The sequence below is a fragment of the Heteronotia binoei genome, chromosome 14 (genome assembly GCF_032191835.1).
Source record: "Heteronotia binoei isolate CCM8104 ecotype False Entrance Well chromosome 14, APGP_CSIRO_Hbin_v1, whole genome shotgun sequence".
Classification (NCBI taxonomy): domain Eukaryota; kingdom Metazoa; phylum Chordata; class Lepidosauria; order Squamata; family Gekkonidae; genus Heteronotia; species Heteronotia binoei.
In genome coordinates, this window is record NC_083236.1 from 27,848,056 (window position 1) to 27,872,541 (window position 24,486).

General features: G+C 42.5%; 2 protein-coding genes across 2 annotated transcripts in view; both read right to left on the reverse strand.

Moving 5' to 3' along the window:
* ATP6V0D1 (ATPase H+ transporting V0 subunit d1) overlaps positions 1–5,262 on the reverse strand; it is a 43,262-nt gene extending 38,000 nt beyond the window's left edge. Inside the window, exon 1 of the mRNA XM_060253955.1 lies at positions 4,950–5,262. Coding sequence (XP_060109938.1) covers positions 4,950–5,082 — 133 coding nt within the window. The 5' untranslated portion in view covers positions 5,083–5,262. The remainder of the gene's footprint in view (positions 1–4,949) is intronic.
* A 4,271-nt stretch (positions 5,263–9,533) lies between these two features.
* AGRP (agouti related neuropeptide) lies at positions 9,534–17,848 on the reverse strand. Its single transcript, XM_060253956.1, has 3 exons — positions 17,658–17,848; positions 12,123–12,199; positions 9,534–9,815 (listed from the first exon to the last, which is right to left on the reverse strand). The coding sequence occupies exons 1-3, from the start codon at positions 17,821–17,823 to the stop codon at positions 9,624–9,626; spliced, it is 435 nt and encodes a 144-aa protein (XP_060109939.1). The 5' UTR covers positions 17,824–17,848; the 3' UTR covers positions 9,534–9,623.
* Between the last annotated feature and the right edge of the window lie 6,638 nt (positions 17,849–24,486).

The window sequence follows — 24,486 nt, forward strand, 5'->3', positions numbered from 1 at the left end:
AATATGTTGTTCAGGTGTGTGTCTAAGTTACAAACGTACTTTTGATTTATTGACATTAATTACATAAATCTCATGGTCAATGTTTTGTGCCTAAGACCCATGGGAAAACATGAAATGGCTGCGCATTGTGAGGTTTCGTATATTAGTTGCTTCATACGCTGGTCAGTCAACAGAGAAAATAGGGGCTTTGTTCTGTAGCTCTTATGTGATCGATCGAGCCTGGAAAAGCAAGCTGTGACACAGAAGGGAGAAAGAGAAAGAGAAGGAAGCAGATGACAGTGAGTTGCTCAAGAGCCTGATGTGTCTCTTGGGCTGCAAGTTTGACATACCTGATAGACTGTCCTGCATAAAAATCTTCAAGCTACACATTCTGAGTAAGTAAAATCTTCCCTTAGAAAGCATTCCAAAAGAGAAAACATTTCAAAGGAGGCTTTCTTGACCCCCACACACTCCCATATTTCCAATCTTCCCAGTGGAAAAAATTGAAACAAGTCCTTCACACATAGGGGGTAGGAATCGCCCTAGAAATACCAGACTGACATGCATGGCTTTGTTTCCAGCAGCAAAGACATGACACAAGTCACCTATTCCTGGATAAACAGCATAAAAATAACCTAAAAGAAATCAGTAACGCTGAGTAGGGCTGGATATATTATCATGGCCACTCTGTAAAACTGGTAGTATACCTATGGATCTTTCTTTTTCCATAAACTGAGCATTTTGGAATTTTGCTTTGAGATCTTTTCTTAAACATACTTAAGCAGGTCCTAAGCACATCCATAAAATGAATGTTAAGAGCCGCACAACAATTGTGTTTCCTCTACAACCAGCGCCCCACTCACCTCACCAGTAGCAACTACCTCAGCCATCTTTTCTGCCCCCTTCCCTCTCCATGATGCCTTAATTTTCACATCACCTCCACCCCAAGGCTGAACCAGGACTCAGGATTTTCATTTCACTCTTAGCTAAATGCAGGAATCCCAACCCATTACGGCTGTTAACTAGTTTAATACAACTAGTGAAGAACCTCTATTTTTCTTCCTGAGCAGATTTCACATATTACATTTCACTCTGTAACTCCTGCATTGCATGGCCCTTTGTTCTTGCGGGCTTCCCGCCTCCAATCTACAAGAATTAAATAAATGCAAAATAGGATCCAATTACAAATAGGATCCAGCCACAACAAAATGACCATCCACAAGAATTGTGCTAGAATAAAATGTTGTTAGTATTTAAGCTAAGAGACTGCTGCTTATTTCAACTGCAACAGACTAATATGATAACTGCTCTAGAATTACTACTGCACACAGTGTGATGTCATGGTTATAGTGTAAGAGTAGTATCTGGGCCACACTGATTCAAATCTCCATTCTGCCATGGGAAGCTTAGCTGAGAGACCTTGGGCCAATTATTCACATTCTGCCTCACCTACCTCACAAGAGAGGGGGTGCTGTGAGGATACACTGGAGAGAGGGAGAATGCTGAATGCCACTCTGGGTCCTCATTGGGGAGAAAAGTGGGGTATAAATGAATGAAACATCTTGATATTTGAACAAAAAAATTGTTTAAATTTTTAAAATTTGAGTTATTCCTCAAAAACAGAGCTCTGCCACATGTACAGAGCTACCAAGTTTTGTCTAGGGACCTTTTCTATAAGAAGATAACCAACAAAGAAATACAAAGCGATGCTGAAATACAAAGTGATACTGGAGGACAAGGATTAAACTCAGCAATAATTTTGCTGTACTATGGAATCACAAGGCCAAGAGTGCATGGTCTGAAGGGGACAAAACGCTCTCACCACTCCCCATACTACAAGTCATTCCACTGACCCCAACAACACTTTCAGAAACAAAGATTAGTCTTCTTCTGAAAGTAAAAATGGTGAAATGAAAACTATCATTCACCAAAGAACCATGGCAGACTCTTCCTCTGAACACCTCAGTAGGATGAGGGTGAGTGTGGCATTCAGAGGTTCTGGGTGTCTACTACACCTCCTTATTTGATGCAGAGCCATGGCTCTTTAAGCATGGTGGCAAGGGTGGGCAATTCTCAAGAAAATACAATCTTCCTGTCTCTCTCCTACTTCTCATGTATTTATTTAAAACACTTACTAGCTTAGCCTTTCTTCCTTGCAGAACTCAAGTGGGCTTGCAATGCAAGTACAAATAAAGCATTATAAAAACAAAATAAAAGCAACGCTTAAAAAAACATTAAAAAGTCATAATTTGAAAACTCCAATTAAGACTGCCAATAAATAAAACCTAAATCAGTCAAATGCAGTCCTAACTAAAACTGTTTTCACCTGCCTCCTGAAGTTCAATAAGGAGAGAGCCAGGTGCACCATCATGGATAGTTGTTCCACAATTGTGCATAATTCCAAAATTTTGCATAATCAGAAGGTTTGATGATCAATGTAATAACTGGGAAGGAGCAAAGGATATCAGCAGGTAAAGCAGTAATAGCGGCAGGATGGAAGGATAAAAGTAAATGGAAGGAAAGAACTTGGCATAACTACCTCTTTGATTTTGTCCAGTCAGATATAGCTGCCATAATGTCGCAAGAAAAATCATAGGAAGAAAGGAGATCAAGAATTAATGAAAAGTGGCGGACCTATCTGAAATGGGCGAAGGAAGAAAGGAGAGTGGACATTCAGTGGAAGCTTCAAGTCCTTTGCCCCTGGCTGGAAGAAGAAAAGGATGTATAGACCAAGGGGGTTGAGTTGGGGGAAAATGTAATATGGACATCAGAAACCGTGAAAATAAACGGATAATGTATAATAACAATAAAAATATATAGATAAAAAAAAAGGGAAGGAGCAAATCACCCAGACTTCATGCAGGGGAGAAGCGAGGAAGGGAGGGAGGGGAATCCCATTCCAGTTCAAGCCATCTAGCTTGGCAATAATTACAGAGGCTTGAAACCTTTTTTCTTCTGATTTGACACACATTATTATAGTGGAGAAAATGAGAAGAGAGAGAAGAACAAGGCACAGGACAGCTGCAGAACAATGACTTTTGTGAAGGAAGCTCCAGTCACAATGCAGGGTAATGTGACTGCCTTGCACAACACAGGAAAAAGAACTCAAGGCCCTTAGCTGGAGCTTGTTCTCCTTGCCCCCATCTTCCCCTTTGCAATGGTGGAAAAACCCTCTTTGTTCACAACTAGTGAATGAACTTCCTTTCAACACAGTTGAAAACAACACCTACTCTGAAAAAGTCTGCTCTCATGAACTTTTAGATACTGCAGCAAACGCAAAGGATGAGACATGCAAAGTAGTCTTCCTCAGACTCAAGTGGATGTTGCCTCTCACCAAGGCTGGAGAAACAAAAACAAATTACCTCCCAAGCAGTCAGATACCTAGGACAGCAGAGCCCCATCAGGCAGCTAGAACCAGTGTTCTCTCTAAGCTGAGTTAGTGTGAGCTAGCTCACAGTTTTTTAGCCTCCAGCTCACACATTTTTGTCTTAGCTCAGAAAAAAATGGCCCCAGAGCAAACTAATTTATGCAGTAGCTCACAACTTTCATGCCAGTAGGTCACAAAGTAGAATTTTTGCTCACAAAACTCCACACCTTAGAGGGAGTACTGGCTAGAGCTGCACTTGAATCTCTGCTTAGCTGGAATTCTTCATAGCATGATCATGGGCCTATCACCATCTTGCCTGACCTGCCTCCCAGAATTTGTAACAATACAGGGGGGGCCATCTCAGGTCCTTGAAGAAACACTTATGATTGATCAGGAGCAGAGGCACGTGACTGAAAGAAATGAAGATACGCTTGTCATCACAGTGACTGCTGGAAAAAAATCCGGATTCCTTCCACCCCTATTTCTCTGAGTCTCCCTGTCTGTTTTTCCCCTCTCTGTGCACCTCTGTACTCCTTGCTCAAGCGGTCACCAAGATACTGCTGCACAGAGTATCAGTCTTTATTCTAGCACTCTTTCCAACCTTCAGGCAGTCAGGGCCACCAAGGGGGCAACTCATCTGGACTTGTGGGTTTGTGATTACTGGTGGCAGTGTGGCTACTAGTGCCAAGAAGTGAAAGGAATAGTAGCCTCTAGAACTGTCAACTATCACAAAAAAACAATTCCCCTGTGCTGATCAGAACATATTGTTGCTCTATTGCACATGCTGAATTACTGCCTTTTTACAGGAAGCCAAAAAAAAAATCAAGACAGAGGGCAGTCTTACCCATGTGCTTTCACGAGTACAGCAGCAACAAAAAGTAAGCAACTAGCAGGGAGAGAAGAGAAGGGCAATCAGGCCTTCTGCACAGGAATATTACATAGAAGCTGAAACAACCTCTTCTCTGCAAAAGCAGAGTCAGGAGGCAGACCCTGATGACAGGAAGAAGCGACCTCTGGGCTGCAGGGTAGAATCAGGCAGCAGGCCTAAATCCTATCCATAGGACACGAAAGAGACAACACAGCAAGCCCAACAGTTTTTATAAGAACCCTTCCCCTGCTACGGAGCCTTAACACCCGCACCGACAACAAGGGGAACTGTTTTATTTCCCTGTTTCTAAGTTATACATTTTAATTTAAGAGATGAACATCCACTGCCACCACCCACCTAGGGTTCTGTGTGGTGAGAAAAGCAGGGAAAACAAGACAAATGAATAACCTCCTTGACAGGGTCATTGTAGAGATTACAAAAGGAGAATTCACACGAGGCCCTCTATGAAGCCTTTACTTAAGGGCTAAGCCGGGCTTGGGAAGAGATACACTCTAGAGGGTGCGTTCCCACCATACTAAATAATGCCTTTTGCAACTGGATTTCTACTGTGTAAGAATAGCAAAAATCCAGTTGCAAACCACATTATTTAGTGACGTGTGAATGCACCCTCTAGGTCTAGAAAGTACCCTTCTGCCAATTTCACACGAGACGCTGGGCCAGGAGAAAAGGAAGATAGACCTGTCCCTGGACAGGGAGGCTCGCCACCGCCCTTACCTTCCAGGCTCTCGCACTGCACCAGGTTAACATAATCGGACTGGCTCAGCACTCCTGCCTTGAAACCCCGCACCAGGCCCTCCAGGTAGCCACTGTCGACATTGAAATAGAGCTCAGGAAACGACGACAACATGGTGAGGCCGAGAACTCAGAAGGAGCAGCGGCTAAAGAGGCGGAAGCGGCTCCCGACCTGTCACGTGACGTAGCAACGCCCGGAGGGCCAATTTGTCTTGCGCATGGGCGATGGAACATCACGCGCTCCAAGAGACGCGCAGGCGTCACTAACTCCCGCGACCACAACAGACATAAAGAGGGTAAAGACTAGAGCGGCAACACCCGCCTCCGTTGCGGTCGACGAAGTGTATATTGGCTAATAGCGGCGTGTGTTTTAATTTAAATACCGGAAGTTCTTCTTTCAAAAAAAAATCCTAGACCAGACATCCTGTTTGGAGCACTTCTTTTTTAGATATGCCTCGCACAGGACGCGGGAAAAATCAAAGTCGATCCGAAAATTCGACGGGGGAAGTTACCGGCATTGAATCTCGCCTGGCTGAACTGGCCGCTCAGACTCCCTCGTAGCCTTCGTCGGGTATTGTGCCCGAAAATGATTCGGTAAGGCCTCCTGACGCAGCTATGTATTTTGTTTTCATAGATCAAATCGTGGTCGGGATCCCCATTGCACAGATGAGTATAAATTCGTGCGCGGGTGGCGCTGAGTGGCTAGGATGCATCTAATTACCAAATTTATGCAGACATGTAAAACATTAGGGAAATTATTGGAGATTATAATAATTGCGTGTGTCCTCGAGTCGCAGCCGTCTCCTGACTAGGACCCCTAGTCAAGGGGTTTTTAGCGCAAGAGACGTTCAGAGGTGGGTTGCCGTTGGTTGTCTCTGCGTAGCAACCCCTGTTTTCCTCAGTGGTCTCCTGTACAAGTACTAATCATGACCGATTCTGCTCGGTTTCTGAGATCTGACGAGATCAGGGTAGCCTGAGCAATTTGTGGGTATAGTTAGAGAATATAGCCTCCCAAAAACCAAGGGTGTCTGTCAGCACAAGAGAGTCAGTTTGGTGTACTGGTTAAGTGTGCAGACTCTTATCTGAGAGAACTAGATTTGATTCCTTCACTCCTCCACATGCACCTGCTTAGTGACCTTTGGCCAGTCATAGTTCTTGAAAGAATTGCTCTCTCAAGAGTACTTCTCGAAAGAGTTCTCTCTCAGATCCACTTACCCAACAGTGTGCCTGTTGGGGGATGGAAAGGGAAAGGAGATTATAAACTGCTCTGAGACTCCTTCAGGTAGTGAAGGGTGGGGTATAAATCCAATCTCTTCTACTTCTTTTCTTTCTCCAGCAGTGTTAGTCCTAAAATAAACTGGTGTCTCTCCCCCTTTCTTTAATTGGCTTCACTTTAATGCATACTAAACATTTGGTCTCTTGGCAGGTTAAGATCTCAGACACCAAGGCAAACAGGCAAAAAGAAGGCAGAGAAATAAACAGGCAGGAAAAGAAAGCAGGGAAGTAAACAGAGGCTCTAAAGGGACAGTAGACTGTGAACAAGCCATAACAAAACAACATCTGCGTAGGGCAGTGATCTGTGGTTTGGAATGGGGAAGTTAAATGGGAAGAATTGTCAGGCATGGAGTAAAAGGATGGAATTTAGGCTAGCCATGGCTGAGTTATAGGAGGTGATAAATCAAGAAAACCTTTGGAAAATGCAGAGGATCAAGCAACATGTGAGAAAAATACTGAAAAGGCAAAAGAAGCAGTCATCTTTTTGTTTATGATAAACAGCTAATCCACATTGTGAGGCTAAAGACAGCTGCAGGTAATTGCAGACAGCAATTACATAGGTTAAATGAATTGTGGGACTTACAGGAGACAACATGCCTAAAGAGTGAAGTGACTTGGTCACCTAAAGAGAAATTACCTGGGCGCAGCATACTGAACAAAGCTAGGTTTTCAGGCAGTGAAACAGGAGGGAAAGGTTTCACCAACTGCAGGAGAAGAGAATTTACAGTTTTAAAATTGATGCTGGGACAATTAGCTAGTGCAAAAGGAGGAAGCCGTGTAATAAACACAGGAAAAAAGAAAGGAAAGAAGGCAGTCCTCTCACCCCTACCTAACTGGCTTTCCCATATGCTGTTCCCTATAGAACTACTTCTTCACTGGTCAGAAACATCTCACTCAATTTGATAGTCACCTCTATGGAAATCACTTGATATTCACCTCTATGGAATTTTTTTTTCAACAATTAGCTAGGTACACTGATTTGGGAGGACATTAATTTGAGGGTCAGTAGATGTAGTGGTTAAATGTGCAGACTCTAATCTGGAAGAACTGGGTTTGATTCCCTACTCCTCTACATGCAGCAGCTGTTGTGACCCTGGGTCAGTCACAAATTCTCAGCAGGGCTGCTCTCAGACCCACCTACCTTACAGGATGTCTGTTGTGTGGAGAGGAAGGGAGAGAGATTGTAAGTCACTCTGAGTGAAGGGTGGGGAATAAATCCAATCTTTTCTTCTTATTATGACTAAGGATGGAAGATTTTTTTCCAAGTTTTCAATTAAAAAACAAACTCTTTTTAAAAGATGGGCCATCTGCACAACCAGCAGAATCAGCTCAGGTATGGCATACTATGGATGGGGAACTCTTGGTTAGGATGGGAGTTATGTGCCAGAGCTGCAGGAAAGCTTTACAGTGGGCTGGTTAACTCAAGATGGATTAACCATGACATCTAATAAAGATAAGCAGACTATCAGTAATGGAAATAAGTTGGGTATGAGAGGGGCTCAATGTGACTTCCATAGAGGTGGATATCAAATTGAGTGAGATAATGTTTCTGGCCAGTGAAGAAGTAGTTCTATAGGGGACAGCATATGGGAAAGCCAGTTAGGTAGTGGTGTGGGGACTGCCTTCTTTCCTCCTGTTATTTCCCTTTTTGTCCCTAGAATGGAATTCTTCAGCTTGCTCCCTGCTTCTTCTGTTCCTTCTGTCCAGTTGGTCTCTCCAGCAGTGTTAGTTCCAAAATAAACTTTTCTTCCTTCGTTTCTCTGTGCATTTTAAATACTCTCACTACTGATTTGGCTTCTGCCAGTGTAAGATTTAGGTACGGAGGAAGAAAGCTTTCTCAACCCAGCCCATGACCCCAGTTAAGTTCTGGCCAACTTCCAGTCCTCCAGGAAATAGCCTCTACAATGGTATGAAATCCACCCCATTCCCAGCTGTTATTTGGGTCACTATTCCAGATGTGAAAATATCCACAAAATTTGAAGAAACATGGTTTATTTGAAGAAACATGGTGAGCTCGTTTTTAAGGTTACTGGGTACATTTCCAACAAAGCTGATATTTTAAAAATTCCATCATTTTTCATTTTTACAGGAAAATAACACCCCTTTAATTCAGCTGCCTGGCATTTACTGAGCTGTGGCCAACACCCTCAGCTTCCTAGTTGCATTGCTTGGGGTCACTTTACATTTGTTTATTCATTATAAATTTATCCCACCCTTTCTCTGAGGAGCACAGATTTTTCCCCTCCTCCATGTTATCCTTGCAACAATCCTGGGAGAGTGTGAAGTCACCTGGTAAGCTTTTTGGCAGAGGAGGTATTCAAATCTGTTTTACACATCCCCAGCCACTCCAGTGGCTCTCTTTGTATTCTGAGTGATCATAGTCCCACTAAACATTATGCCTCAGACATTGTGCAGTCAATATATTTCCTGAAGCTAGATTTTTATGTATTCATTGTTTGAATTGTTTCTAAGATACAGTGTAGTACTTCAGAGCTTTTTGCAATCTTTTTAATTGCTATAAGCTGCTTTGGAAGGCAGTTTAAAGCAGGGTTTAAAATATAAGAGATGACTTCTGACACCACAGCTCTGAGTTGGCTCAGCAGATGTTTTGCATGTTGGCTTCTTGTTTCTGTCCCAAATGTAAATCTTGTGTGCTCAGTTGTAAAGGAAAATGGTACCTGTACCACTAATAGTTGCACACTAGAGGGGAATGATCTATGGGGATGAATTCAACACATCCAGTGGATGTATCTCTTCCTATCTTGTATGTTCAATCATTACTGCGGTGTCTTCATTTTAGTAAGGAGAGGGCAGGCCCATGGGTTGGATAACACACCTCCATCCTTTCCTGCCTTCTCAAAACTGGTAACCTGCTCTGCATGTGCGTGTGTGCATGCATACTCATTAGGAATGAATCCTTCCCCCAGTGTGAGGATATTTGATGTCCTTTGCTCCTTTGTTCAGACTGACAGCTTTTGTCATCTTTGTGGTTTGTCCCTCCCTTTTCTACAGCTGCTCCAGAACCATCAGAGATCCAGGTTCTTTTCCATGAGCAGTAGACTTGGCAGTGGGCTTCTAGATTACAATATGTCTTTGAAGTAATTTATTGCTCTCTATTCCAGACAGGATATGCTATATGTAACCAACCCAGAGCCTTAAGTAAGTAAATATTCCTTTTCACAGCCTTTAGGACTTAAATTTGCTTGGAGAGGGCACCTTTTGGAGAACTATAAGAGAAGGTTGCAGTTTTGTCTTATTTTGCTCTGAAAACAAACAGACTTTTGTAACTCCTTTACTTCAGCTATTTATTAGAACAGTAAAGGGAGCATAAGAAAGCCTAGCTTGTACACAGGGATGAGAGAAAATCCTTCAGAATTCAGGCTAGTTTTTGCCACATGGAAAAGTATTGCTGAATTTCTTGCAAAAGCAATTGGCATTGAAAAAACGGCAGTAGCAAGTGGCACATGGATCGCAGCAAGGGAGTTTGTGGCCAAGGCAGGATTCCTGCAAGCGGACGCATCTCCTCGGGGAGCGCTCTTCTCGTCCCTGGGCCTGCAGGGCTGATGACAACATCTGTAGGGAGAGCAACAGGAAATAATGTTATGCCTCTTGCTGATGACAAGGACAGAGGCAACATTTTAAATATGGCAAGGAGGCAGTTTGAAAATACCTTCACTGCCCTGAAATCATATACATATCTACATTTAAGGTCTTGGGACAAACCCTGCTTTTCTCCCCAGTGTAACAAAACAATTATAATTTTAGTTACTTCATTTATACCTTTCCTTTTGCCCAAGTGGGGACTCACAGCAGCTTACATCGTTCTCTTCTCTTCCAGTTTATCCTCATAACAACCTTGCAAAGTAGGTTACACAGAGTTTGTGTGAGTGGGCCAAGGTCACCCAGCAAACTTCCATCCATGGCAGAGTGCAGATTTGAACCTGGGACTCCTGGATCCTAGTCCCACACTCTCAGTGCTATACAACACTGGCTTTGGGGAATTCTTATCCCACCATGGATGTCCCTGTTTGGGCTGAAAGGTGAGATAATAAATGTTGTAAATGAATAAAAGCTGGCTCTGTGTGTCCATTGCTTAGCACCAGATTGCCCTCACCTGGATAACCCAGGCTAGCCTGCTTCCATCAGATCTTGGAAGCTAAACATGGTCAGCCTTGACTAGTATTTGGAAGGGCAACGTCCAAGGAACACTAGGGATGTGACACAGAGACAGGCAATGGCAAACCACCTCTGAAATTGCTCTTGCCTTAAAAACAAGTCTAGCTTGCCACCTAGTAATGCATGATACTAAAAGTAGCTAGAACTTTTAATTGCCAGACAATCTTAGGATCTCCTGGCTATTCTACACACAGTGCCATGCAATAATTATTAATTAGAAACATATTTTCCTCCCTCCCAAGCTCTACTTTTCCAACTGCTTTATGATGGTGGTGGATGTTTTTGTTCTTGGTACAGTGACGTCTGAGAATATGTGCACATATGCTGTTCTGGAAAAGAGCAGGCAACCTGATCTAGCATTTGATTTGCAAGACAATGTGAAGGCAGTAATGAAGCTGGGCTTTAAAAAGAGCCTTCGGGAGCTGCTAGCTTCTGGAGGACCTGTTCAAAGATAATCCCATTCCATCTCATTTACTCCCCAGCAGGGAGTAGCAGGCTAGGGAGCATCTGAGTGAGAACATCCTGTTGTGTTAATCTGTTGCTATAGAGCTACAAAAAAAAATCAAGCTGTTTCAGTGGGTGAAATACAGGCACAAGCACTCATCCTAACTACCAATAAAGTAGATGACTATGGCATGGTATCCATTTGTTTAGATGTCTGGTATTAGCTGTGCACCTATATAAAAAAGAGAAGACTTGAGACTGCTGCCCTCTGGGAAGGTCTTGCTCAGCTCCCATTCATTTAAATTAAGTTTGCACAAAAAGAACTTCTGTGTGCCACAATTAGCTTAAATTAAGCTCCATTTAATTTGCACATTGCAAGAGAAAATTACAAAAATCTGCCTAATTTGCTTGGGTTAACTGAACATTTGCTCCACCAATGTTCTCTGGCCTGCATGCTGCAGCCAAGACTTGTGTGAGTCAACCTGCATGTGATAGAATACAGGTGCAGAAGCATTTGAGTACATATCCTCGTAAAATCTTTTCCAACTGAATATTCACATAAGAATGGGGCTCTCATAGTTCTAAAGCCAAGTTTGTGCCTTGTAGAGCTGGCAAAGATCCTGTTTTCCTGAGATCATGGAGAGAGACTGTTGGTGTCAGTAAGTACCACTGAATTGGATGGACCAATGGTCATCCTCTACACCAGTAGTCCCCAGCCTTTCTGACACCAGGGACTGGTTTTGTGGAAGACAATTTTTCCAGGGATTGGGGTGGGGGCGGGTAGGCGATGTTTTTTGGGACGATACAATTGTGCACCTTATTTCTATTAGTTTGGCATGGTGGTTAAGTGTGAAGACTCTTATCTGGGAGAACTGGGTTTGATTTCCCACTCTTCTACTTGCAGCTGCTGGAATGGCCTTAGGTCAGCCATAGCTCTCGGAGAGTTGTCCTTGAAAGGGCAGCTTCTGGGGAGAGTTCTCTCAGCCCCATCCACCTCACCGGGTGTCTGTTGGTGGGGGGAGGAAGGTAAAGGAGATTGTGAGCCACTTTGAGACTCTGAAATTCAGAATGGAGGGCAGGATATAAATCCAATGTCTTATTATTATTACTACTACTTTGTAATATATAATGAAATAATTATACAACTCACGGGCCAGTTACTAACAGGTCACGGACCAGTACTGGTCCACGGCCCGAGGGTTGGGGATCTCTGCTCTATACGACTGCTTCTTATGTGCCAGAAAGGATTTTTCAACATACCTGTGACTCTATCATGCTTGCTTCTGGCACAAGGTCATCTTGGGCTATTGGAACCTCCAGGGCCAGCTGCTCAAAATCTGAGGAAGAAAGTGAAGCTTTACAAAGGGAGAATAGATATTGAGGACATTTGAATAGCAAAAGTTAGTTGGATAGCAATTTTATTATTTTTGGGATCCTACTGAAATATATAATCAATCATGAGTAGGTTTGGTATCCCATCACTGTTTGGCCTAACGGACTGGAGCTGTAGCCGATGTCAAAAGAATGTTACTGCTGTGGATGTTCCCTCATGAGTGGGATGGGAGGGTCAGTGGTTAGGAAATGATTTCTCAGTGTTTCACCTACTTGTGAAATTCTGAAGATGAGCACGCCCAGTAGAGAAGAGATGGCAGGTGAGTGCCTCTGTGTAGTAGGAAGAGCTGTTTGAATTTGGCTGAGAAACAGCCAGGGACGGCTGCGAGTTGGTGGAAATAACTGGCCCCAGATTAAACATCTGCGGCAGTTCAGATGTGCCACCTGTATCCCACTTGTAAAGAAAGCAAATATTGGAGTACTCTGCTTCAAAGGGTGCCTGTCAGGTCAGCAGTGCCCTTGGAACTTGTCAACCAATGTTCCCTCTAATTTCCCACCCCACCCCCACTTAGTGGAGCAGTTCACATCCTGAGCAGAATATAACTTGGAATCATAGAGTTGGAAGGGACCTTCAGGGTCATCTAGTCCAACCCCTTCACAATGCAGGAAATTCACAAATCCCACCCCCCCACACACACACACACCGCAGTGACAACTGCCTCATACCCAGAAGAAGAAAAAACCCACTCTCCAGGATCCCTGGCCAAACTGGCCTGGAGAAAAATTGCTGCCTGACCATAAAGCGGTGAACAGCATTTTCCTGGCTGTGTAAGAAAGAGCCACAAGAACTAAGCACTGATGCAACCTTTCTTGCCCTTCTCATGATCTGCCTAAATTCACAGAATCAGCATTGCTGTCAGGTGGCATCTGGCCTCTGTTGAAAACCCTCCAAAGAAGGAGCATCTACCACCTCCCATGGAAGCCTATTCTGCTGAGAAACTTCTCTGTCAGGAAGTTCTTCCTAATGTTTAGCAGAAAACTCTTGATTTAATTTCAACCTGTTGGTTCTGCTCTGACAGAAAACAATTCTGTATCATCCTCTATGACAGCCCTTCAAGTACTGAAGATAGTGATTATATCATGGCTCAGTCATCTCCTCTCCAGACTAAATATACCCAGCTCCTTCAGCCTTTCCTCATAGGACTTGGTCTCCAGACCCCTCACCATCATTGTTGCCCTCCTCTGGACATGTTCCAGCTTGTCTATATCCTTAAATTGTGGTGCCCAACACTAAACACAATGCTCTAGGTGAGCTCTAACCAGAGCAGAGTAAGGTGAACTTGTGTAACCTTAAAATGGACAATGAGCAGCGCAAGACCCTGCACTGCTCCAGATTGCTGTTGAGTGGAGCTTCCTGTGTTAATGAGCAGCTGCTCATGTACAGCTTAGTGGGAACACTGCTGCCAACTAAACGTGACACAGTGTTTCAGCAGCCCACCAAAAGCAGTAAAAATGCATCCCCCAAATCAATACATTATTGAATGTTTCATCATAGGATGCTAAAACCTCCTCTATACAGATCATATCCACAGCAAAGTTCCCTCTAAGGTGTGGAGTCTTGTGAGCAAAAATTCTGTTTTGTGAGCTACTGGCATTCAAAGTTGTGAGCTACTTGCATAAATTAGCTTGCTCTGGGGCCATTTTTCCTGAGCTAAGACAAAAATGTCTGAGCCAGAGGCTTAAAAATTGTGAGATAGCTCACCCTAACTTAGCTTAGAGGGAACACTGATCCACAGTTCATAAAAGTAATTCTGATGTGGCAGCCAAAAAGCCTTCCTCAACAGATCAGAACAAAGTCTGAGTCCAGAGTGGCACCTTTAAGACCAACAACGTTTTATTCAAGGTATAAACTTTTGGGTGCACACACACTTCTTCAGATACATTGGAGCAGAAGTTGCCAGCCCATACATATAGGCAGAGCTTGAGCAGCAAATTAGCATACCATATAATAAAACTTTGACAGATGCAAGGACCAAGCTTTGTTTATATGGTCACCATTTGTCTGGATTTAATTCTGGGGCAGGGGATATAGTGAAGAAAATAAATATATCAAAATTGGAGATGGAGTGATGGGCAGATGTACCCTTCTTGTGGAATGCTGAGAGTAATTAACACTGAGTCCCTGTTACCATGCTCCATCCATTTCGTCTCAAGCTTGAAATACATTTCCTGAAGGGAGAGGGGTTGTGCTTGACCTTTGATTTGGTTTGCCATTGCCTTCCCCAGTCATCTACACTTTCCCTCCAGCAAGCCGGGTACTCATTTTACCGACTTCGGAAGGATGGAAGGCTGAGTCAACCTGGAGCCGGCTACCTGAACCAGCTCCCGCTGGGAAGATCCGCTCTCAAGTGTAGCTCCCTGAAAATTAGCTCAGGAGAGGAAGCCTTCCTTCTCCCTATATTCTCTACTACTCAACCCACAACTTAAGCCCATGTACAGTTCTGTGCTGACTGCCCAGTACCAAGACGCACTTATTTCTTTGTACATCCCATCTTTGTTTTCTACCAGTTTGCATTCAAAGTAGCTTACAGACAACAGCAATTCAAGCATTCCTCAGGAAGTCTAAAATGTTAACCAGGAAGCACAAGCATAGAGGTCATGTTCTGCTTGTGGATTTTCTGCACACATATGGGACTTATGTCTGCAGAGTAGGAGTTCCCTTTCATCCCTTCCTGCTGTAGCCTAAAATGCTTCTGGGGTGGGGGGAGGTGATCTCCTCAGCTTGGGAAGGAGTCAGAGATCTGCAATGGGAATAGTCAGCAAAAATAACGCCCGTTCAACCCCCCACCCCCCAGGCTTCTGCTCTCGGAAACACCTCTGTTGGATCCAAGTCCCTATGCTCATTCAGTTAAGTCTTTCAAACATACATTTCTTTTTAATGGTGTTCTTTTACATTTATTTTCCTGTTGATTGTTGTATGTGCATATGTAAAGGAAAATTGTTAAAGCTTTCAATCAAAATTGCAGGATTGGGCTCTGCAGGTGCATACTTCACATGTTCTGCATGCTTGCTTCAATAGGAATGAGTGGGCGGCAGCAGCTAAATCAATTTATTTATGTGAAAAGAGTCCATGTACGGATGACATCTCTTCCACCGACTGTTCCTTCTCCACTCCTATCAGAATATATAGATGACTTGTGCTGAGTTCTTCACTGTGTGAAACCTCATCATGACAAGATCCCTGGATTCAGCCTGTAGGGTTCTGGAATTTAACATAAATCATGCACGGTATGTAGAATGTATATATATGTTATAGCCGGCTTTGCTTCATTAATTAGCGTAAACCTGAATTAGTTTTGCCTCTTGGGCCTGCCTTCCTGTAACAACTCCAAATGCACTTTTTTTTATTCCCATTGTTCTGATGCACAGTTAGTGTCCTTGAGAAATTTATTCTGCTGTTACCAGTTCTGATAATAATGAGAGTAACTTCTTATGAATGTCTGCCAGCATAAAGCCTAGACAAAAGAACATGGACTCTGTAATTGGGACCTGAACTTAGCCTTCACAATTTGCAAAAGTATTGCTTGTATGCTCAGAGGAACATGAAATAAACAGAACTGCAAAAACTTGTTTTTTTCACACACATGCTTTGTATAAGCTCAGAACATCTTGTGCTGTGTGAACTTCTCTGGACTGGGTTCAGTGAGGTTTACTGTTTCATCATAAGTTTTTAGCAAAAGATTTAGAACTGTGATTCATATAGATAGAATAGGTATGTCATGTATTCTCAGCTATTCATAATAGCTTCAGCATATGCCAATGAAATTTGTTCATCTTCTAAAAAAAAAAAAAAGCAAACAGGTAAGCCTAGCTACTCACAAACCTTTATAACCTCCAGTCGGCTTCCTCAGATGCATCAAAATATTCCTCCCTGATCAGCTGAGCTCATTTAAAGGGAAATAGCGGCCAGATGGGGTTCAGCAGATGTTGCTGATAAAATGACAAGTGCTGCAGCAGTTAAGAATAAACAAGGCCAGCAAGGGTTTTTTTATCTGATTGTGTGTCCTCTACACAGCAAATAAAACATTTCTGAGCACTAAATGACATGTGCCCATGACTTTGGCAGATTATGGAATTTTTGTGCATGCAAAAACTACGTGGGTGGTGTGGAAACAGGAGACGTTGCAAAGACTGGGCTTGGAGATGAGGAGATGTCAAAGACCTAAGAGAGAACTCTGGAATACCTTCACTACAATAATCCCCATGGTGTTTGCTGCTGTGACAACTAGAAATTTGCTTTAGAAACAGTTCTCAAAATTAAAACAGACACAGCATGTTAAAAGTGTTAGAAGTGCTATTGATGCTTGCCAAACACATTTGCCTATTTTGACCCTGGGGTGACCTATAAAAAAAATTGGCTGTGAAAGTTTTTGGCATGGTCCAGCTGAAACTGAGCCAAAGAAAGCTGTCATGGACATTTACTGCCCAGCATCCATGTCATCACATACTTCTGTCAGACAGTTTTGCATTGGTCTTTTCAAACGTTGGTTTTGTTTTGTTTTGCAAGGATGAAAGTGGATTATGTATAAGCATGTGCCACTCTTGTTTTCTTAAAGAAAATTAATTTATTCAATGCAATAAAAAGATGTACATAATAAAAAGAATATCCATTATAGGTACAAGGCCAACATATCTACTGAACCATGCAAAACCCACTTTATGTTTTCTGAAGTGACGTATATCTTACCTAGTACATGAGGAATAAGGCAGGATTGTGGGCTGACACACCTCTTTTGCATGGCAAGCAATGCCAAGCTGATCAGTCGCTGAGCTTGCTGGTATGCTTGCCTCAGGCATGGGTTGGTTTCATTCTGTAGGTGATGAATCCAGCCTGCCCATTTTTAGAACTCTATGCCTAGCCCAGATTACCCTGATCTTGTCAGATCTTGGAAGCTAAGTAGGGTCAGCCCTGATCAATATTTGCATAGGAGACCACCAAGGAATAGCAGGGTTGCTGTGCAGAGGCCGGCAATGACAAACCACCTCTGAACATCTGTTGCCTTGAAAACTCTACGCTGTTGCCATAAATCAGCTGCAATTTGATAGCAAAGAAAAAACACTTGTTTTCACCTTCAGAATATAAAATCATTGGCTGAATATTTTATCCCAACCCAAGCCAAATTCCACAAAGAGATGTATGTAACACTGTTTGGCTCAATCCATGTGCTAGGTCTGTCAACTGTTTTTCTGTTACAAACTGCTGTGCGTTTATTTGGTGCTATGCCAAAAGAAGTCATGCTAAGCACCACTGTTTCCTTGGCTGCTGTGAGACAGGATGCTGGACTCAATGGACCACTCGTCTGATCCAGCCAAGCTCTTTTTAAATTAAGAGGATAGTTGCTTGTGAGGTTAGATCTGTGTTGAACATAGGAAGGCTGCAGGGGGCAGTGTTCTGAAACTTACCTGGGGGTGCCTCTTTGACCAGCTGGAGAAGGCTTGGGTAGCTGGCCCTTCCCGCTTCCTTCAGAATGGATCCCACCTCATCCAGACGGTTGTGGCTGGAGCTCGAGGCAAAGATAGCATGGATTCCCTGCAGGAGTCCCAAAGACAGCAGGAGCAGCCTCAGCATGGTCCTAGGTAACCTGCACAGACAGGGGGAGAGGGTGCTGGGATCAGAGAGCATAATGAAGCTGGAAGCCCCCGGAACTTGAAGTAAGATGGATTTAGGGCATGCCTATACTATTTGCTTCAGTGTTTCAGATACAAAAATATGGGAGACTGCAATATCCCTGTGGTCACACACCATTCTTTGCTGCCTGAGCACCCATACCAAAACCACTGCATGTTGCCAAAATCTCTGGCTATGTTAAATATACCGTAACTGCATGTATGATGTGCTGCCCTGATATGGACGGTCAATGCTAGCTTTGTCTTGTCAGATCCCAGAAACTAAGCAGGATCGGCCCTGGTTAGTATTTGGATGGGAGGCCACCAAGGAAGTCTAGGGCTGTTACACAGAGGCAGAAAATGACAAGCTACCTGCATTCACTTTTTGCCTTGAAAATCCTCTGGGGTCACCATATGTTTGCTGTGACTTGATGGCATTTTACAAACGCACTTCAGGTCAAAGAGACACTAGTTATAATGAACAGTTCAAAAACGGAACTCATAAGCTGTAAGATAAAAAAATGGCAGGCTATGTGCCATTGGGGGCCCTCATGTTCATGCATGTGTCTTTGTGTTCATATGCGCCATGGCCAAGATGGATCCACTTCTCTCTGCTTTGGCCAAGACATCCAACTATGTAAGGAGGCAGAGTATAGAGGAAGTATAGTGGAAAGAATCACTAATTGCAGGAGGTGGAAAGACACCGTTCAAATTTTACCTACATTAATATTTTTCTGCTAGTGGCAAATCAGCACAGGTGGTCAAGAGCTAGGCTGCAACTCTTTCTCCTTGGAGTGCTCCTTTTGTATTTGCAGTGCGGCTTTCACATGAGGCAACACTAAGAATTATCCCCCCGCTGACGTCCAAAGTGGTGCACCCCATTCTACCACCTCATTGGATATATACAAGCTGTGTCTATTCAACTCAAGAGATTGTATTTATCCAACTAGTTCAGGAAACAGGGCGCCTGTTGGCTACTCCAAAACAACTATGCTGAGGATCATTGGACCTGCCTGAAGTAAAGTCATGTGAAGCAATAGTAAGGAAGGGAATAGGGTGAGGTTGAGTGGAAAAGATGGCTGGATCCAAGGTTATATTTGGATCACTGTCTAGCATCAGATACGGAATGGAATCCTTTTGAGAGTGACTGAATGATAAAGACCATAACACTATTGAAGTGGAAAACTCGAAAGATTCAAAGATCCAGAGCAATGGTGTCTATGAGGAGTTTAGAAGGGACTACTTTAACAAAGTCAAAAGATATGGCTAATTTGTTTGCCTCCTTTTACTCATCTTTATTATGCAAACAGTTCCATAGATAGACTAGCTCTCGATCAATTTTTTAAACAATCTGAATTGATTCCTAATTTTGATGAAGCTGATAGAGCTTTTTTGATTCAACCTATAATGGAGGAGGAAGTAGTGGAGTTAATAAACATTTTAAAATCTAACTCAGCTCCAGGAAATGATGAGTATCAGACGGAGTTTTATAAATCATTTAATGAGAACATAAGAACATAAGAGACGCCATGTTGGATCAGGCCAACGGCCCATCCAGTCCAACACTCTGTGTCACACTGTGGCTAATAGCCACTGATGGACCTGTGCTCCATATTTTTATCTAAACCCCTCTTGAAGGTGGCTATACTTGTGGCCGCCACCACCTCCTGGATCTTTGAATCTTTCGAGTTTTCCACTTCAATAGTGTTATGGTCTTTATCATTCAGTCACTCTCAAAAGGATTCCATTCCGTATCTGATGCTAGACAGTGATCCAAATATAACCTTATTGGTTGAAAAATTCCTAGTGTATTTTCCTTTAGAAACTAACTCAGTATTCTTTTAGTCATTGCTCAGGATCTATTGATCAGAAGAGCTCAGAACAGGAAACAGTTTTTAAAAAAGACTGTTTTAAAAAAGCCAGTTTGGTTTAGTGGTTAAGTATGCGGACTCTTATCTGGGAGAACCAGGTCTGATTCCCCACTCCTCCACTTGCACCTGCTGGCATGGCCTTGGGTCAGCCATAGCTCTGGCAGAGGTTGTCCTTGAAAGGGTAGCTGCTGTGAGAGCCCTCTCCAGCCCCACTCACCTCACAGGGTGTCTGTTGGGGGGAGGAAGGTAAAGGAGATCGTGAGCTGCTCTGAGACTCTTCGGAGTGGAGGGCGGGATATAAATCCAATATCATCATCATCTTCTTCTAAGGAAGGGAACATTGGAACTGTTATTTTGGGAGGAAGCTGAGAGATCTCTACTTGGTAGTATCAATTTGAGCTTGTTTTAAAAATTAAGTTCAGGAAACTACAACTTCCCTGGGGACTGTTGCAGGAAAGCTAGAATAGTTACATAAATTACAGCTCATAGGCATTACTTACAATCCCATTCCACCTAATTAGTGGGGCAGTCCCTGGTTTTAGCTCCTCTCCCTGGTAAGTCACTATCTGTATTGTATTTTTGGGATAAGTTTTTCCTAAATATTGGGTTGGATCCAGCCATCTTTTTCACTCAACCTCACCCTATTCCCTTCCTTACCATTGCTTCACATGACTTTACTTCAGGCAGGTCCAATGATCCTCAGCATAGTTGTTTTGGAGTAGCCAACAGGCGCCCTGTTTCCTGAACTAGTTGGATAAATACAATCTCTTGAGTTGAATAGACACAGCTTGTATATATCCAATGAGGTGGTAGAATGGGGTGCACCACTTTGGACGTCAGCGGGGGGATAATTCTTATTGTTGCCTCATGTGAAAGCCGCACTGCAAATACAAAAGGAGCACTCCAAGGAGAAAGAGTTGCAGCCTAGCTCTTGACCACCTGTGCTGATTTGCCACTAGCAGAAAAATATTAATGTAGGTAAAATTTGAATGGTGTCTTTCCACCTCCTGCAATTAGTGATTCTTTCCACTATACTTCCTCTATATTCTGCCTCCTTACATAGTTGGATGTCTTGGCCAAAGCAGAGAGAAGTGGATCCATCTTGGTCAGGGCGCATATGAACACAAAGACACATGCATGAACAAGAGGGCCCCCAATGGCACATAGCCTGCCATTTTTTATGGTGGTGGCGGAGATCTTAGTTCCGTATTTCTCTAGAAATTGTAATCATACCATGACCAGGGGAGAATTACCCCCTTCATGGTCCTATACTACCATTGTGCCGATTGCTAAAGAAGGAAAAGATGAATCTCAGCCTTCCTCATATAGACCAATCGCTCTTATTAATCAAGATAATAAAATCACAGGAATTTTAGCTCGAAGATTGAAATCTATGATTAGTAAATATATACATCAAGACCAGACTGGCTTCATGCCTAATAGAAATATAGTCGATAATACTAGGAGAACATTGAACAGAAAAATTACAAATTTGGAATCTTTGATTTTGAGTGTCAATATGGAAAAACCCTTTGATTCCATCAATAAGGATTATTTTTTACCCCTGTTACATACGATGAGATGTGGCTCCAATTTTTTTACAGCAATTGAATCACTTTATAAATTAAATAAGGCCCAGTTTAGGGTAAATAACTAGGTCAGAAATATTTGAAATCTACAAGGGCACTAGACAAGGGTGCCCCTTTGTCTCCCTTTTTTTTTGCGTTGGCAATCGAGCCCTTAGCATATATGATATGCATTAATAAAAACATTACTGGAATTAAAACAGGTTCATCTGATAATAAGATTTCGTTATTTGCAGATGATTTAGTGTTAAATGTATCATCCCCTCTTAAATCTATCCCCGAAAATTTGTCCATATTAGAAAAGTTTAGAACAATTTCAGGCCTTAAAATGAATGCCACTAAAACAGAAATCTTTCTTATTTATCTTTCTCAACTTATGGAATTGGAATTAAAAGCTAGATATAGCTTTTCATGGTTTACAAACCATTGGTGGTATTTGGGAGTCAAAATACCCCTCAACCTTTCCACCATAGTTGATTGTAATCTTGGTCAGCTATATAGAGAATTACAGGTACAAATGAGCAATTGGAATAGAATTTTGTCATGGCAAGAAAGGCTTTCTAAAATCAAGAGCTTTGTTGTACCGAAATTCTTGTTCTTTTTTTAGGACTATTCCTTTCTTTATTCCAGATCAATCTTTACATATGTGGCAAAGTTTTTTAAATCAATTTATTTGGGAAGGACAAAAGGCTAGGATAGTGTTTCAAACACTTTATAAATCAAGGAGATAAGGAGGCCTTCAAGTTCCATTCAAGGTTCGTAGAAATCTCACAGAATTTGAAAACCTATTATTGAAGCCTTCACAAGCATTTAAAGGTCTTTCAAAGAGTTATAAAATGATACTGAACTTTCAATTTTCTAAACCCCCCATCATATATACAAATGTGGGCTAAAGAGATTCCAGACTCTTGTCTGAGGGCGATTGGAATACTATTTGGAATTCTCTTTCATACAAATTTCCTATACATTCCATTCGAGTGCAGTGCTATAACTTTATAGCGAACTGGTATCTGTGCCCCTTAAAACTTTCTAAAATGAAATTGGGGTAAGTCCCTTATGTTGGAAACATTGTGAACAGATCGGTTTTCCTTTATATCTTTGGTGGACATGCCCCAAAATAAAGTCTTTTTGTACACAAGTGTTAGAAGCTGTATATTTAATAACTAAATTTAAGCCTCTGCAATCAATCCAATTTTGTCTATTTGATATATGGAAAGGTATTAACATATGTGAACAAATTAAGTCGCTCATTTCTAATGGTAGTGGCTGCCCATTTAGTTACTGCATCATGCTGGAAAGACTCTAGAGGCAAAATATGGGAAATTTGTTTAATGGATAAAATAGTCCAAAATCCATTTTTCATAGTCAGTCCACCCTTTCAATAAGTCATTTGAGGAAGTGTGTTGCCCTGTTGTATATTATCTGAGGGAATATAAATGTTTGCCTAGAAATAATGAATATAGATTGTGGCTTATGTTGTAACAGTGTGTTTTTCCTTCTCAATCTATTTATACTATTGATACTTTATATGTTGTGCACATTTAGAGTCATGAAGTACCCTGATAAACTAGGTCATGGTGTTCTCTTTTCCAACAAGATTTTAGTGTTTGTAGTTTTTATTTTTAGTCTTTGGATTATGTTCCTCCTCTCTCTTTTGTATTTGTAACGGAAAACTTCTCTTTTTATAATATTTTTTTATAAAGAGAATGACTGAATAATAAAAGTATCAATTTTAGCCAGGCCGCAAGGACAAAGACAATCTGTATATAGTATGGAACATTACAAAACCCTCCCACACAATACTTTAGAAACTAAAGGTGCCATTGGACTTGAACTGTGTTCTGCTGCTTCAGACCAACATGGCTACCTACCTGAATCTATCTTCTTTAAATATCTTATATAGGAAGGCAAGGACCAAGGTGGTAAAATGGGCTGATCAAATGACAAGTACAAATTACTGTGCTGTCACAACTGAGCATGGTAAGACAACGCTTGATGATAGAGAGGGTCTCTGGTTTCAGAACAGTCAAACCATTCTTAGTGGGGGGAACTTTGTAGGGGCCTTGAGAGCCAGTTCAGTGTAGTGGTTAAGTGCGTGGACTCTTATCTAGGAGAACTGGGTTTGATTCCCTGCTCCTACACATGCACCTGCTGATGTGACCTCAAGTCAATCACAGGTTCTCGCAGAGCTGTTCCTCAAGAGTAGTTTCTGTTAGAGCTTTTCCAGTCCCACCTACCTCACAGAGTGTCTGTTGTGGGGAGGGGAAAGGAAAGGAGATTTAAGCCGCTCTGAGATTCCTTCAGGTAGTGAAGGGTGGGGTATAAATCCAATCTCTTCTTCAAATGGGACAAAAGCAAGGCACTGGAGATACATTCAGGTAGGGTTACCAAGTTCCAGGTGGAGTCTGAAGGTCTTCTGCTATTACAGTTGATCTTCAGACAACAAAGATCAGTTCTCCTGGAGAAAATGGCTGCTTTGGAGGGTGGACACTATGGCATTGTACACTGCTGAGGGGCCCCTCCTCCCCAACCCTGCCCTTCCCAGGCCACACACCAACCCAGAGCTAGCCACCCTAAGCCCAGATCAGGCTGGATTTTTCCTTTTCATGTTGCCTGCTTTGGGATTCTCTCTCCTATCATACGCACCTTGGGCCTACACACTCAGGATCTGATGAAGCCACTCACATTGGACAAAGGAACATTCTTTTTGATTGACAAACGAGGTTTTTTTTGTCAACAGCCATATCTGCTTCAATCTTTTTTGCCTTAAATCCACATCTCCTAAGCCAGGTGAGTCCACCAGGGCAGAACAAACAGTCACCCAAAGGAGTGCAGTGTCAAGCACAACTGCCAGGACAATGTGAATGAGGTCCTCTTCAGCACCAGAAGGAATAAAGGAATTTCCCCTCCCAGTGGTGCACAACTTGACTTATGTGACTGTCAGGAGGAAGTGGGATGGAACTTGGATCTCTCCAGTCTGGCCTACTGCTCCTTACATTGAGCCACGCAAGGCAAAAGCTGAAACTGCGCTCTTGCTCCCACCACCAATAGCAGAAATATCTTCTAGGAACCATCCTGAACTCTGGAGATGTCTACAAGGATCTAAGTGGGATTTCCCCCCCCCCCTTTCTTTGCACCTTGCTGGTAGAATGCAATGTATATAAATCA

What these genes read in the sequence shown, in the direction of transcription:
- AGRP (XM_060253956.1), bottom strand. Translation starts at nt 17,823, where the DNA reads ATGCTGAGGCTGCTCCTGCTGTCTTTGGGACTCCTGCAGGGAATCCAT. An exon ending in GGTCAAAGAGGCACCCCCAG is followed by an intron (nt 12,200 to 17,657) that starts GTAAGTTTCAGA and finishes TTTCTTCCTCAG; the next exon opens with ATTTTGAGCAGCTGGCCCTG. An exon ending in CAAGCATGATAGAGTCACAG is followed by an intron (nt 9,816 to 12,122) that starts GTATGTTGAAAA and finishes CTCTCCCTACAG; the next exon opens with ATGTTGTCATCAGCCCTGCA.